This window comes from Chaetura pelagica, unplaced genomic scaffold (assembly GCF_000747805.2).
Source record: "Chaetura pelagica isolate M959 unplaced genomic scaffold, ChaPel_1.0 scaffold88, whole genome shotgun sequence".
NCBI classification, from domain to species: domain Eukaryota; kingdom Metazoa; phylum Chordata; class Aves; order Apodiformes; family Apodidae; genus Chaetura; species Chaetura pelagica.
Window position 1 is genome coordinate 68,331 of NW_009954313.1, and position 15,191 is coordinate 83,521.

Here is a 15,191-nt window from a genome sequence, read left to right on the forward strand (position 1 = left end):
AGCAGAGACAGGGAAGAGGAGAAAATGTCTCTAAATAAGATGTTCCAACTGAAGGACTGACAGATTCAGTCCAGGTGGATAATTGGTGGATAGATTACAGATATAGCAGGTGTGACTATTTAGGCATCGGTTCATTACATAAAATCTGTAGGCTTACAGCTGCTAACACACATCTGACAGACCCCCCTGGAGGAGATTCAGCTACACAGAGGTCTGCAAAATATCTTTGACTGTGCAAAGCAGAACACTTTCTGGATGAAAAGTCTTAGAATAGCATCAATATCCAGGCATATGCAGAAGTTCACCAAGGCTTAACATATCCCCAGGTCAAACCTAGCCTAGCTTATGGAACCACAATACAGATGTGAAAAAGTAACCGGGCATACCTTCAGCTAAATGTAGTCTCATCTGGCAGAATAGAAGTAAAGGGGAAAAAAAAGTGAACGACACTTGGATGATTTATAGGTACAGTTTCAGTATCACAATACCTACATAGCATTTGATATGAGTGATACCGTAAAATCTTGTTATCCTCTACATTAACATAAATGGCCAAGAACAAGAAAGTCTTTGCACTCCCTTCTCCCCAGCTTCACAAATGAGCAGTAGCACTGTGGGCTGCAAAATAAGTGAATTTCCTGAGCTCTCTACAGTTACTGCATACACACCATCCAGGTCCCGTACAAAGTTCTTAATCAGGATTATTAATGCTCTGTATATCAACAGCACCCAAAAATCTATTCCAGTGTTTTATGGGCTCAGGAGCTGTAGAGTTTTCTGTCCCCAGTGTAGTGAAATCTTTTTATTTTTTTCCATAAAGCTCCCTAGTAATCCGCTTTAAGTGAACAGTAGAAACAGACAACTTCCTGCTGCTTTTTGGCAAGTAGAGTTTCTAACCCGAGTGCATGCATGCATGAAGCCCCGGTCAACTTAACATTCTATGGCTACATCAGCACAGAGAAAATCACATGCATGAAACCACAGGATTCTATTACTGTGTAAGCAGCAATAATTAGGAAAGGGTCAGTGATTTCCTCCTCCAGCCTGCAACAAGCTATTTGCAATAAATTACTTTATTAATGTACTTGATGTCTCCCAGTACAAGAATGCATGGTGAAATTTAAAACAAGTGTGTAATAGATGAGTAGGTTGGGTTTGTTTTTGTTGATTCAGTCAATTGCTTAGCTGTCTAATTACTCCTATAGACATAAAAAATGTCATTAACTGTGGGGACAACAGCAGGTGGGGACAGAGCTGATGAGCTGCAGGCCTCCTAGCGCACAGCTCCCAGGCAACAAGCTATCCCAACAGTCAGTCCCAACAAATATCCCCAGCCTCAGATATTTTGCAGGCTGTGGGTTTTGCCTCTGCTGTGAACAAATGTTGACACTATCGCAATTCAGCACATTTGCTGTCCAGTACCTGGAGAAACAAAGTGGTGGTAATAAATGGTCCACAAGAGTATGTGGAGGACTAGCTAAGGAAAAATATGTCGTAACCAGAGTCAAGTCAGCTCTGTACTCCCAACGTAAGCTTAACAGTGTGTTTCAGTGAATACCCACTCACAGATCCTGCCAGACATTCAATCTAAAACATTTGTGAGGCCTTCTCCAGATTGATTAAAAATCCTTGCATTTGCACTATAAATATTCCATGATATTCAACCCCTCAAACAGGACTCCAAATAGAATAAACTCATCTTTTTCTGGTCTCAAAGGTTTGGAGCACAGTCAAACTACAGGCCATTTAAAGTCAAATTATTTTCTGACCATGACTATTATATACACAATTCTTGTACTTTTCCAGCTTTAGTCATATCACTTTAATCCCAGTGAGAATCAGGTCCTTAGATCACATCTTAAGGGGCCAAAGTCTCTGATGCAACTTCAAAAAAAACAACAGACCAATACAACCACATCATGATGACAATTCTACCTACAACAGTGCAAAATTTGTATTTTATATTCTCTCCCAAACTGCCAGATAATGTCTTGGTTGTTTCCCTTATAAGGCAGCAGCTTCTAATACAAGACATTTAATTTCATCAGCCCTCAAAATAAAGTTCAACATCTCATGTAGCACACATAATACTTGGCTTCCAAGAAGCCTGTTTTACGGAGGGCATATTTTCCTGTGAGAATAACTCTGTGATATGCCATGTCATCACATTGCCATTTCCTTAATTTAGAACACAGTTCCCCAACTGTTGTGTTCAAAGCTAACAATAACACTGGCTAATGGTTGCAATACATCCAGGCAGCTGTGAACTTTGAGGGATAACAATGAGGTAAGATGAACTAGGGTTCACAGTGAAGTACTTGATGACTCTAGCAGTTATTTAATATATTTAAGATGTGAATTATTTGATGGATAATCTCAAGTGGATCCCTAACACTCTTTGATCCTTCCTGCTTCCCTCTCCACTCCACATTAATATAGTTACCTGAGACTTGTTGCTAGTAGGTGTCGCGTTCTCCTTGTCAGCGCGGCTGCTGCCATCTCTTATCACTTCAGCATAGAGGCTCTTCTTATACAAGCTTTGACTTCTGCAACAGAACAAAAGCTGAAACAAATTATTTTGCTTTGGGAGGAACAGATGCTGCTTTCTTTCACACATTCTTCTATAGATATTTACAGGAGGGGCATATTTTCGGTTTGTTCTTTCATTGGTTTGAAAGGGTGTATTGCTGTGAATTACTGCACAGTGGTTAAAACAAACAGCTTGATAGAAACAGAAGTCAGTGAGAAATGAACAAATGTTTGTTTCAATGTCCCATCCGTAAAGGTTCATTTATTAAAATAATCAATATCCCTCATAATTTTAACTCTCCCCTTCTATTTTCTTATATTATTCTATTTATAATAGATTCCTCTTGTATTTAGGTTTCAGCCAATACAACTAATGGGGTTTGTGGGTGAAGCTCAGAAATAAAAATCTGACTGTATTTTTGTACACCATTGAGAGGCACAATTAGGAAAGTCATTTCTGCATTCTTCTGCATAATTTATGAAAAGCAACAATTTCATAAATTACTGTGAAACAAACAAACTGAAAGTCTCAAAAAGCTTGGAACTAAGACATTTCCATGAAAAAGCATGACCAACAGAATTAGATCAAGGCGAAACAAAGTCAAGAGTACAACCTGAAGTTGGAAAAGGATACAAAAAATCAGCTCTAAGTGGTTAGTCTGTTTGAGATCCAAATCAGTACATCTTTACTGACTTTAAATACACCTTTTTTCTCCTCCAAGATATCAGCTAGAAAAACTAATGTTACGCTCTTCAAATTTCAGAAGTCTCAAAACATAACATCCTTTCACTTGATCAATTTTAAATGAAATTGGATAGATGCATACTGAAGAAAATGGGGGTTTTCCTTTTATTTTTGCATCACATTCATATACAACTGGGAAAGTGCATATGCCATAATGATGAAATGTTTCTCTCTTCATGAAAATACAATCTAAATAAAATTTGGCTTTTGCTAGAAGGGAAAGACCTGTCTCCACCATGGATTTTCTCCCCAGATTCCCTGTAACATGTTCCTGTGTAGTCAAACATTAAAAAAAAAAAAAGTTTCAGATCTGAGGGTATACCCACAGAGTAGAATGCTGAGAAATAACGTAAATTAGTCCATTTTTACATTTTCTGACACTGTGGCAAGGCTGCTATTAATGTTTTGACACCTGGATGTGCCCATTCTGCATTTCAGCTCACAGTGCTTACAAAACTCAATCGTGTTACTCAAGACTTGCAAAATCCATTGCACAGGCGCAGTCCTCAGCGGGATGCCCCACTCAAGAGGAGCTCTAATTCTACATCTTACTTTACAGCATGCAGAGTAACAGATGCCAGATGGGCTTGGCAGCCACAGGAGGTCTTTGTGTGCAACTGAGCATGAGCAGGCAAGGCAGTGAAATCTAGTTGACTGAGCATGGGCAAGAGGCCAAGAATTTCTGATTCCTAATCCTAGTCCTACTGTAGAGTTTTGTGTGGCCTTGGCCAGTTGAGGTGGAGGAACTGTGGGTGTTAAATTTGTGATTTAGATTTTTTTTTTCTTTGTTTCCTTGCTCCCTAAGGAAGATAGGAAACTTGGCATAATACATAGTCAGACTATATAAACCTAATATTATTAAAAACACAGTGCTGTTCAGAAGACTACAGTCATTGAACAAAACAATCCAGGACTTTGGTTTACTTAGCCTCCAGTTCACATATTTTTTAAACTGGTAGGTGTAGATCTCTGGCTTATTTTCCTCCAATTAAAAGGAGACAGGCATCTCCATTTTACAGGACTATTACAGACTTAATTTGTACATTTCAAAATACAATAGACTATGTGAAAAAGCAGTGTAGCAATTTCAACTCAAATACTTGTTTCCACACTCAAGTTACATAAAGATTATAGGTCAGTGGTTTCATTTTGATCTAGTTAGGTTAGTAATCACTCCAGTACAAAATCAGTCAAGTGTGTAATTGAAAACTTATTGTGAAGGTAAATATTTATATTGATCAAAAGCTTTTGACAAGAAAGAAAGGTAAATCAGGAAGAAATGATGGAAGAGAGAGGAAAGGAAGAGAATTAATGTCTTCACACCTTAAAACCAACTACATTCTAGCTAATTTTCCTGTCAGTTTATATAATATATATAGGAAATATAAGAATCTCACAACTTGTCTGTTCTGTATGTATCATTCCACTGATAAGCTTCTGAATCCCAGCTCGTGAAAACAGACCTGACTGCACTTAGCTTTACCTCTGGATCTCTACCATTAGATCACATAAAATTAGAAATCTGGAGCTTCTCTACTTTTTTGGACTAAATATGGTAGGAACCATTAAATAAGAGTGGAAAATACTAGCTTCCATAGCTAACTTTTCTTGTATCTTGCTTTTTTATGCCTAGGAGAGCCTAATTATAGAATTATGCCAAACCACAAACAAAATACCTGCACATGGAGGGCAGGTCAGAATGCAGCAGGAGACTCTTGATTTGGCTGCTGTCTGGCTTTTTGTTTGTTTACGTTTAAATATACACATGCATTTAAACAAGAGCCTCTAAGAACAGTTATCTGCCAAGGTCATGGCCAAAAGACACTAACTCATTAAGTGCTGAATACTTTCCAGTCCAAGGGACATTGATGACATTTATTTTCACATCAAACCAGGTTCTTAAATAGTGACAGTAGGGATTACTTTTGCAAGAAACCCAAACCTGGATGATTCTTTACAGTCGTGGAAAATGCCAGAGAGCACTTTTGCAGCAGATGTGCCTTAGGCTCACATCCCTGATTCTACTTTTTCTGCTGCCAAGAGAACTGCTTTCAAGTTCATTGCTGGAGGCATCACTGTGGAAGTTTATTGGAAGGTTAGTACCCTGCTTTTCTCAATGGCATAGAAAATTTCAGGTGCTGTTCTATACTGAAAGGGAAGCAAAACCAAACTAATAGGCCAACTAGTACAGAAGAGCCAAATTCTGCCATTACAGTTTCAGACATCTGGATAGATGGGCCAAGGCCAACTGTGTACGGTTCAACAAGGCCAAGTGCTCAATCCCACGCTTTGGTCACAACAATCCCATGCACCACTACAGGCTTGGAGCAGAGTGGCTGGAAAGCTGCCCAGAAGAAAAGGACTTGGGGGTGTCAGTCAAGAACCAGCTGAATATGAGCCAGCAGTGTGCCCAAGTGGCCAACAGCATCTTGGCTCATATCAGAAACAGTGTGGCCAGCAGGAGCAGGACAGTGACTGTCACCCTGTACTTTGGCACTGGTGAGGCTGTACTGTGCTCAGCTCTGGGCCTCCGCAACAAGAAGGACATCGAGGTGCCAGAGTGTGTCCAAAGAAGGTCAATGAAGCTGGTGAAAGGTCTGGAGAACAAGTCTAACAAAGAGCAACTGAGGGAACTGGGATTGTTTAGTCTGCAGAAAAGGAGGCTGAAAGGAGAACTAATAGCTCTCTACAACTACCTGACAGGAGGTTGTAGCAAAGTGGGGTTTGGGTCTTTTCTCCCCAATAACCAGTGATAGGATGAGAGGAAATGGCCTCAAGTTGTGCCAGGGGAGGATTAGATTGGATATTAGGAATAATTTCTTTACTGAAAGAGTGGTCAAACATTGGAACAGGCTGCCCAGGTAGTTGGTGTAGTCACCATCCCTGGAGACATTCAAAAGATGTGTAGATGTTGTCTTAGTGACATGGTTTATTTGGCAAGATGGTGTTGGGTTGACAGTTGGAATCGATGACCTTAGAAGTTCCTTCCAACCTTAACGATTCTATGATCTAGAGCTCTTGAGAAAACAGAAGAAATAAAGAAATAGCTTCTGAACACTCTCATCAGTACTAATTGTGGCTTCTCTTAAGATCTAAAAAGGTCTGTTGCCCCCAGACACATCACTCACTAAAACCAATGTGAGTAGTGCAGGCAAGGGACATGACAGAACTTTCTGAATTATTCACAGATCCAATTACTGAAAAACAAAAGAGAAGCAAGGAAGTTATGGAAGGTTTCACCAGCTGAGGAACAGCTCATGTTCTTCACCATAAGCCAGCTGTGAAAGTCAGCAGCACCACAGTCCCAGTGCCCCACAGCCACAGCGTTTGTTTGGAAGCAGTACCTGTGGCAGTAGATGGCCAGGGACCCCAGGAGCAGCAGGAGGATCAGCACTGCCACACACACTGCGATGGTGATATTCCGCATCTTCACCCGCTCCGCCTGCTGCTGCTCCCACCACTCCAGGTCGCTGAACTGGCACCGCTCCCCGACGTAGCCCGTCACGCAGCTGCCGAAAGGAAGGGAGCACACCCTGTAACTTGTGGCAGGAAAAGCCCCAGATTGTCACTTCCCTCACCTTGTGTATTGATTTGCCACTGGCAACTGCTACAGAAATATGTGGTTGAATTTAGTAGCAGTGAAGACAACATTACTTCAAAGGAATGGCAGTCAAAACCTGTAGAATTCAATATTAAAATACTTTCTTTACTGTAAAGCTATGTAATTAAACAGTGAGATTATGATTTCCAGATTCTAATTGGTAAAGAACAGAAAATAATATTTTCTCTTAAATCCTGCTGTGTGGTTAGTGTTTCCCTAAGATTTTCCATGTAACTGTTTCCAGCAGCAAGCTTCCATTTCTTTGAAATAGGCAATATAGGACTTGCTCGTATTTTCAGAGTGATGTGGTTAAGTGAATAAAATTTTAATCAAAATCCTTACTTTAAAATGAAAGACAAATAGAGGTGTTTAAAGAACACCTCTTATTTGTTAGAAATATCTAAATAATTAAGTTTTAATACAAGCTTCTTCTGTAGGCAGTTTTTGGTTTTTTGTTTTTGTTTTACCACTGTAAAGGCCAACATGGAGATCCATGCATGAAACTCCCAAATAAAAATTTCTAGAAACAGAGAAATACATAAAAAAGACTCAGTCTAGTTTTACTGTCCAAGGTGAGAGACATAGAAAAAGAAATAACATAAAAAATTAAAAGTCTACTCAATTTGCAACAATCTCTCATTATGTAGATTCAAATCCTTCTCACAATTCTTATCAGTCTAGTTTTACTCAAATTAAAGAAGTAGCTAAATGAGCAAAAAAGCAGGATTTGACCTGCAGCAGATTTTACCTAATGTCCTGAAGATGTTATCTCAGCCTTCATTATTAAATCAGGCACAAGCATTCTCATTCAGTCACAAATTAGAATGCAAATATGTTTGAAGGCAGAAAAATGCTATTTTTAAATGTAAGTTCACAATAAATTCCAAACAAACTAGAAGATCTACTTTCTAGTGTATGAGCTTTTTATTAGTTAAAATAAATACCTGGCTTGTATTAGAAATAGTGGGACCAGCAGAAGTAGAGAGGTGATTGTCCCCCTGTACTCAGCACTGGGGAGGCCACACCTGGAGTATTGTGTCCAGTTTGGGGCACCTCAATTCAAGAGAAATACTGAGGTGCTGGAGCGAGTACGGGGAGGGCAACGAAGCTGGTGAAGGCCTAGATAATAAATCTTATGAAGAATGCTTGAAGGAGCTGGGAATGTTTAGTTTGAGGAAGAGGAGGCTGAGGGGAGACCTCATCAGTCTCTACAGCTACCTGAAAGGTCATTGTAGAGAGGTTGGTGCTGGTCTCTTCTCACAGGTAATTAGGGACAGAACAAGAGGGAAAGGCTTCAAGCTGCACCAGGGAAGGTTTAGACTGGACACTAGGAAAATTGTTTTCACAGAAAGAGTGGTTAGACACTGGAATAGGCTGCCCAGGGAGGTGGTGGAGTCACCATCCCTGTTGAGGGTCATTTGGATGTGATGTTGGTGGATATAGTTTAAGGGAGAACTTTGTGGAGTAGGGATGATGGTTGCACTCAGTGACCCCAAGGGTCTTTTCCAACCTGAATAGTTCTATGATTCTATGAAAATACAAATCACATGTGGTATGGGATTTTTGACATATTTTTTATAACATTTTTCGGTTATAACATTACTTCGGTTGGTATTTAATCCACTACAGTCTGGATGAATGAATGCTGCCATCTAGTGAGAATTCAACAATGTGACAACTCAGCAAGGTCCACACAAAACCTGGTCCGTGAGACCACTGCAAAGCACGGTCGTTCCTTAATCTTTTAAATGGCTTCCACTTCCAGCACTGCAGAACACGTGGATACTTATTCTTCTCTGGCTGCTACCATTAAAAGCAATAAAGAATGTTTCTATATATACACTAGCAACAAAAGGAGGGCTAACGAGAATCTTGATCCTTTATTTAAATGTAAGGGGAAATATAGTGACAAAGAATGAAGAAAAGACGGAGGTACCTAGACCTTCTTTGCCTCAGCCTTTACTAGTAAGATCAGTTGATCTCAGGGTACCCAGCCCTCTGAGATGGAAGTCAGGAACAAGGAGCAGAATTAAGCCTCCATAATCCGAGGGGAAATGTTTAGTGACCTGCTACACCACTTAAACGCACATAAGTCTATGAGACTGGATGGGATCCATCCATGAGTACTTAAGAAGCCAGCAGAAGTGCTGGCTCCATCATCTGTCAGCAGTTCTGGCTAACTGGGAGGTCCCAGTTGGCTGGAGGTTAGCAAATGGAGGCTGAAAGGAGACCTTATTGCTCTCTACAGCTGCCTGAAAGGCAGTTGTAGCAAGGTGAGGATTGGTCTTTTCTCCCTAATAATAAGCAACAGGATGAGAGGAAATGGCCTCAAGTTGTGTCGGGGAGGTTTAGATTTAAGATTATAGTTTATATTTTATTATTATATATCTATATTAATATATTATAATGTATTTGTTATTATATTTAAATATTATCATTTTCAATAGGATAGTTCTCAATGCTTCTATAATTTTACACTAAAAATTCATAACAGATACCAGAGATGACCATGAGTCCATCTCCTGTAATGGCTTTGCTGAGCTTTGTGCCATAGCACAAAGGATCCACTTCATTCCCATGTATGTACCTGAGATATATCCTTTTCATATTCCTGCAGGTACGGAGGTCTGTAGACAAGGGAGATACATTTAAAAGTGAGAAAGCCTAGGATTTTACAGTGCTTGCAGGAATAGCCTGGTACAAAGCAAGACCTAGCAGAATGGTGAGCCAAAGAAACCCTTCCACACCAAGCTTGCTCTCCTCGCTTCAGGGTTATACCAGAACCACTTGAGTTACTGAGACACTCTGGGAGATTTGCCTACTATGAAGCAGAATCCATCCCTTGCACAGGTCCTCACTTAGCAGGTAAGACCCCATGAGAGGAGACAGGCATTGGATTTGTCCCACTATAAACACCTTCATGCTTGATTTTGAAGAAAAATGTAACAGATTCAAATATAATCAAGTTACACAATTAAACTCCAGCACTCATGGCTTTGAAGAAATTAATATCCCATGGGACTAGGCTGTCACATTGACCAGGCCAAGGCTGACTTCTGCAAATATGAGATTCTTCTTCCCTTTATCAGTAACTGCATTTGAGGAACCTGGAATTAGGCTTCACAAAACTATGAACATGAGGAAGGAGGTCTCCTTTTTGAGGTCTGATTGCTACTCTCCCTTTTTTTAAGAGGACCATCACGTTGTGCCCTTTCTCCCAGGAAGCATGGCTCTTCAAGCTGTAAGTGAAGATACTGACACCAGATGCTGACTTCCCTGGTCCCAGACAGAGCAGACAAGACAGAAGTGTCCTTTCCCATCCCAGGGGGTGCTACACATGAACAGCAAGGCCAACAGGGAGGTACAAGTAAGCATGATATGAACAGGAGAGACAACAAGCACCTCTTTCATAGAGCCATGAGCACTAAGTCATTTAACAACTTATCTCACATTTCCAAAGTAAAGAAATGAGTGTTTAGGGAGCAAATCCAATCCTACTATTAATTGCAATGGGTGTGAGTGGAGTGACCACTTACAGAAACTTAAAGTGATTACTTGCAAGAAAAAAGCAGAGCCTAATGATAATTGCTAGGATGAGTGATGAACAGATAATTTATGGACAAGCATTGCACTGTCTGCACTCAACTAATCCCTAAAGATACCATTCACCAGCACAGACAATACAAATTTCTGTACTTACTTGCAGGCATAGTCTTGTAGATCAGGAACGTAATTGCACACCCCGCCGTGCAGGCAGTATGACTCATACGAAGGAGGGCATCCTACAGAACCACCTTGCACAGGGTGTGTAGAGTGTTCATTGCTGACAGCAGTGGGGGGGACAGTAGATTCTGAAACAGAATTTCACACAGACATGTCAAACTTTTGGTCACATTGGCAATGTGATCTTACAAGAGTTCCAGAACTTCTAGGTAGGAGAGTAGGTTAAACATTCTAATTTTGATGAATTACTCTTGTTTTACCTATTTGATTACAGTTCTTATCAAATTTAGGCACACAGAACTTTAGAACAAAATACTAAATTGCTTGATTCTAGACTTGCAATGAAAGACCCACAGAGGTTGGATGTATTTTGTCTATTTAGATGTGTGGATACATCTTTGAAGAAAAACTACACTAACTCATTTTCCTTAAATGATTTTTGCAAGTGTCCTGGTTTGAGCCAGGATGAAGCCAATTTTTCTTTTTACTGATTTTTTTTTCCTTCAGTAAGCTTTCTTGTAGCTAGCAACAGTGTGTTCTGCTAGGCTGATAAGACAGTGGAATGTTTTTCTAACTACTGAGGCTTCAAGGCTGCACCTGCACTCTGCCAGCTCAGACACTATGGGGAGATCTGTGACCCCCCCGTAGGAGGCTGAGTTAGATGGACAGCAAAATTGGCCAAAGATATTCCATTCCATATATCTATGTAAGCTCAGAGGAAGGTCAGAGATCACAGAAGACAACTTCCTTCCTTCTTCTTCTCCCCTTTTTCTTCCATCCTTGGCCGGTGTCCAGGGAGGACTCTGTTCATCCATCACCGTCGATCCTCAGGCTTGATCTCTTGTGACCCCCATAACTCTCTGCTTTGTTCCAGCAGCAGCTTCGGGATTCCTCGGGACTCTTCCCAGTTCAGGGAAGTGCTGTGGGAGTTGCTGGGGTGGGGGGAGGCCAGAGGCTTTTTGCCTACACCTGAATATATCTGTATATAATTGTATATATTTTCTTGTATCATTCATTAGTGTTTTAACTAAAGCTGTGTAGTTTAGTTTTCAATCCAGCCAAGTCTCTCTCTTTTTCTCTCTCTCCTTCCCTACCTGGGTTGGGGGGAGGGGGGATCGAGAGCATTGTTGTCGGACCTGAGTCAAACTGTGACAGCAAGCTAGGCAGCTCTAGGGCCAAACAAATCTCTATCAAGCATGAACTACCAGAGTCAGATGTACAGGCGAAGTGTGATTTTATTTCACACACTTGGACCTCAGAGTGAGAAGTTTTCACATGCAATGTATCATTCTTATGCAGATTATTTCTACTCTGCTGCTACCCAGTGATTGCTTGTGTGACTATAGATGCATTTTGTATTGCTTCAAGCTAGCTCAAGTACAGCTAACAGCATGTTAGCATGGGGAAGCAAGAAACACCCCTGACCCACTTCTTCAAAGGGTTCTACAAAGTCTCTGAATCACACACACTGTCACCTACACAGGTATCCAGACTAGCCAGTTTCAAAGGTAGCTCTAACGTCTCTGCACAGCATAACCTACAGTGCAGACATGCCCTTAAAGAACGGGAATGTTTTCTTGCCTACTTTGATGCTACAGCACATCCATAGGTCAGACACAAACACCAACATGGTAAAGAATTTCTAGCAGGATGGCCCAGCACAAATGCTTTTAATCGCTCTCATGTATTTATGGGATCAGTTTTATGACTCACACCAGTTTTATTGCAACATGACCTTCAATGACATTTTTTTTTTTAAAACTTAATTTGCAGAACTGTCATGGCAAAGAGCCTGAAGCAAAAGGGATGAGTGATTTTAGTGGAGCCCAGGTGTGACTGCATTCTGCAAAGAAAATTTCAGCTAGCTGAAAGAGCTTATTAGGCAAAGAAATAAAACACACAAGAAGACATGGGATCACATTTACAGCTGAGGGACGTAGAAGACATTACTTCCAAGTCACACATCATTTAAAATAATAATTTCTTGAGTGGCACCTGAAACTATTGAAAGCTTAAGTAAGTGAAAATGGGGGTGAGAATCATGATAGGTGGTCTACTTTAAAAAAAAAAAAGTAAAAATTTTCTTCTGTTTTTCTGCAGAAACAGATCTCTAACAATCACACGGTGTCCCTCCATCATCAGTCACTTGATCTGGAGTAAAATTCACTCCAATGAAGAAAGATGACACAGAGTAAGATAATAAGTCACTCAGCTCCATGTTTTCAAAGAATGTTGCTGTCACATTGAGGCCCTGCAATGAGGATCAGATAGTCACTAGTGCTGAACTTTCAGCAGCTCCCTTTATTAAATTGGTATTCAGAATTTCTAAAGAGTTTCAGAGCCCTTTTGAAAAATCAGCCACTGGATCTGAAAGACTAGGTTATTCTGAAGAATTACATGGAAACTTAAATTATGTGCTGGCTTTATGGTAGTCTTCTGCAGAGGGAAGGAAGGCACAGAGAGTCTGAAAAATCACACAGACTGAAATCATCTCCAAAAATATTTCCTCCAAGGAGCATTTACATCTGCTGTTGATTGTTAAGACCATTAGATAGAGGTGCTATTATATTTAGACAGCAAAAATTAGCACTGAGCCTTAATGTACCTATTTCCAAAACAAAACTCGGATCTCCTTAGCCCACTTCAAAAACAGGCTCCTAAAGCAATGCTAAATGGATCCAGAAGCTGCCCAGTTTGTCACTGTATTTGCCAAAAATGTCACTAGAATGTCCTTAATTTCCAGGTATAACAATTTACCCAAGAACACAATTTTTCTTCAAGGGCCACTTCATTTTAATTGCTCACTCCAGTTACTCACTGCAACCAATGCCAGTTCCAGAAGCATCATCAGCACTTGAGCAAGTGAAGTTTCCTTCTGTATTTGTGCAGGTTGTGTTCTGTCCGCAGGTGTGGGACCCCATCTTGCACTCATCAATATCTGTCACCCAAACAGTCTGCAGTTAGAGGAATGAAATGACTCAGAGCATCAGATAAAAGGCCAACATCTGCAGTATTACAGTCTCCTGCCAGTGGGGAAAAATCACCAAAGACTCCTGTGCAAATATGCCTTCATGGAAAACATAATAGAAAAGCAACCAGCGTACTTTCTATGCCAAGTAATCACAGCCTCCCCAGCCTCTCAGAGCATGCTATGCTGCTGCAGAAGATCTTCCCAGGGAGAAGGAAGGAAAGGTTTCCCCATGGAACATAACAAGTACAGTAGAGGTGAAGAGAAGACTTATTTGTAGTAGGTAACTTATCTCCTGGCATTAGTAGTCACACCCTGCACCCTGGAGGAGTACTGGAGTACTGTCAGTGGTGTTCTTGCATTAAGACAGCAGAAGGGTTTGGGAGTGGGGAGTTGCCAACCCTGTACACTCAGCTGGTCCAGTCTATGCAAAAAGTTTAGAGAGAAGGAAAGGGTCTAGAAACTTACAGGTTTATCCAGTGGCCTGGAAAAGGTGAGAAATATTGCTCTTTCACTGTTTTATTTAGCAAATGTAATGTTAAGTAATCTTCATTATTAAGCTTAAGACTGTAGAATCCTTTAAAGGTGACAATATTCTAGGCCTAGTATAACATTTGCCAGCATTTTGACACCATCTCTGATAGCATCCTCATAGATAAACTGAGGAAGTGTGGTCTTGATCAGGAAGCAAGGTGGATCATGAACTGATTGAAAGGAGGAAGTCAGAGAGTTGTGGTCAATGGGACAGAATCTAGTTGGAGGTCTGTGACTAGTGGAGTCCCTCAGGGGTCAGTACTGGGACTGGTGCTGCTCAATATTTTCATTAACGATCTGGATGAGGGAACAGAATGTGCCCTCAGCAAGTTTGCTCATGACACTAAACTGGGAGGAGTGGCTGACACACCAGAAGGCTGTGCTGCCGTTCAGCAAGACCCAGACAGGCTGGAAAGTTGGGTGAGGAGAAACTTGGTGAAACTCAACAAGGGCAAGTGTAGAGTCTTGCATCTGGAGAAGAACATCCCCATGTACCAGTATAGGTTGGGGGCTGACCTGCTGGAGAGCAGTGTAGGGGAAAGGGACCTGGGGATCCTGGTAGACAGGAGGATGACCATGAGCCGGCAATGTGCCCTGGTGGCCAAGAAGGCCAATGGCATCCTGGGGTGTATTAGAAAGGTGTGGTTAGTAGGTCAAGGGAGGTTCTCCTCCCCCTCTGTTCTGCCTTGGTGAGGCTGCATCTGGAATATTGTGTCCAGTTCTGGGCCCCTCAGTTCAAGAAGGACAGGGAACTGCTTGAAAGAGTCTGGCGCAGAGCCACAAAGATTATTAACGGAGTGGGAGATCTCCCTTATGAGGAAAGGCTGAGGGAGCTGGGTCTCTTCAGCTTGGAGAAGACTGAGGGGCGAGCCTATCAATGTTTATGAATACGTTAGGGGCAAGTGTCAGAAGGACAGAGTCAGGCTTTTTCCAGTGATGACCAGTGATAGGACAAGGGGCAATGGGTGCAAACTGGAACATAGGAGGTTCCATGTAAACATCAGAAAAAAACTTTTTTACTGTGAGAGTGACAGAGCACTGGAACAGGCTGCCCAGAGAGGCTGGGGAGGCTCCCTCGTTGGAGACATTCC

At 41.2% G+C, this 15,191-nt stretch overlaps 1 protein-coding gene across 1 annotated transcript in view; it reads right to left on the bottom strand.

The window, feature by feature from the left end:
* EGF (epidermal growth factor) overlaps positions 1 to 15,191 on the bottom strand; it is a 57,982-nt gene that overhangs the window by 2,521 nt on the left and 40,270 nt on the right. Inside the window, exons 20-23 of the mRNA XM_010004084.1 lie at positions 13,417 to 13,536; positions 10,576 to 10,726; positions 6,619 to 6,783; positions 2,444 to 2,546 (exon numbers count right to left, since the gene is read on the bottom strand). Coding sequence (XP_010002386.1) covers positions 2,444 to 2,546; positions 6,619 to 6,783; positions 10,576 to 10,726; positions 13,417 to 13,536 — 539 coding nt within the window. The remainder of the gene's footprint in view (positions 1 to 2,443; positions 2,547 to 6,618; positions 6,784 to 10,575; positions 10,727 to 13,416; positions 13,537 to 15,191) is intronic.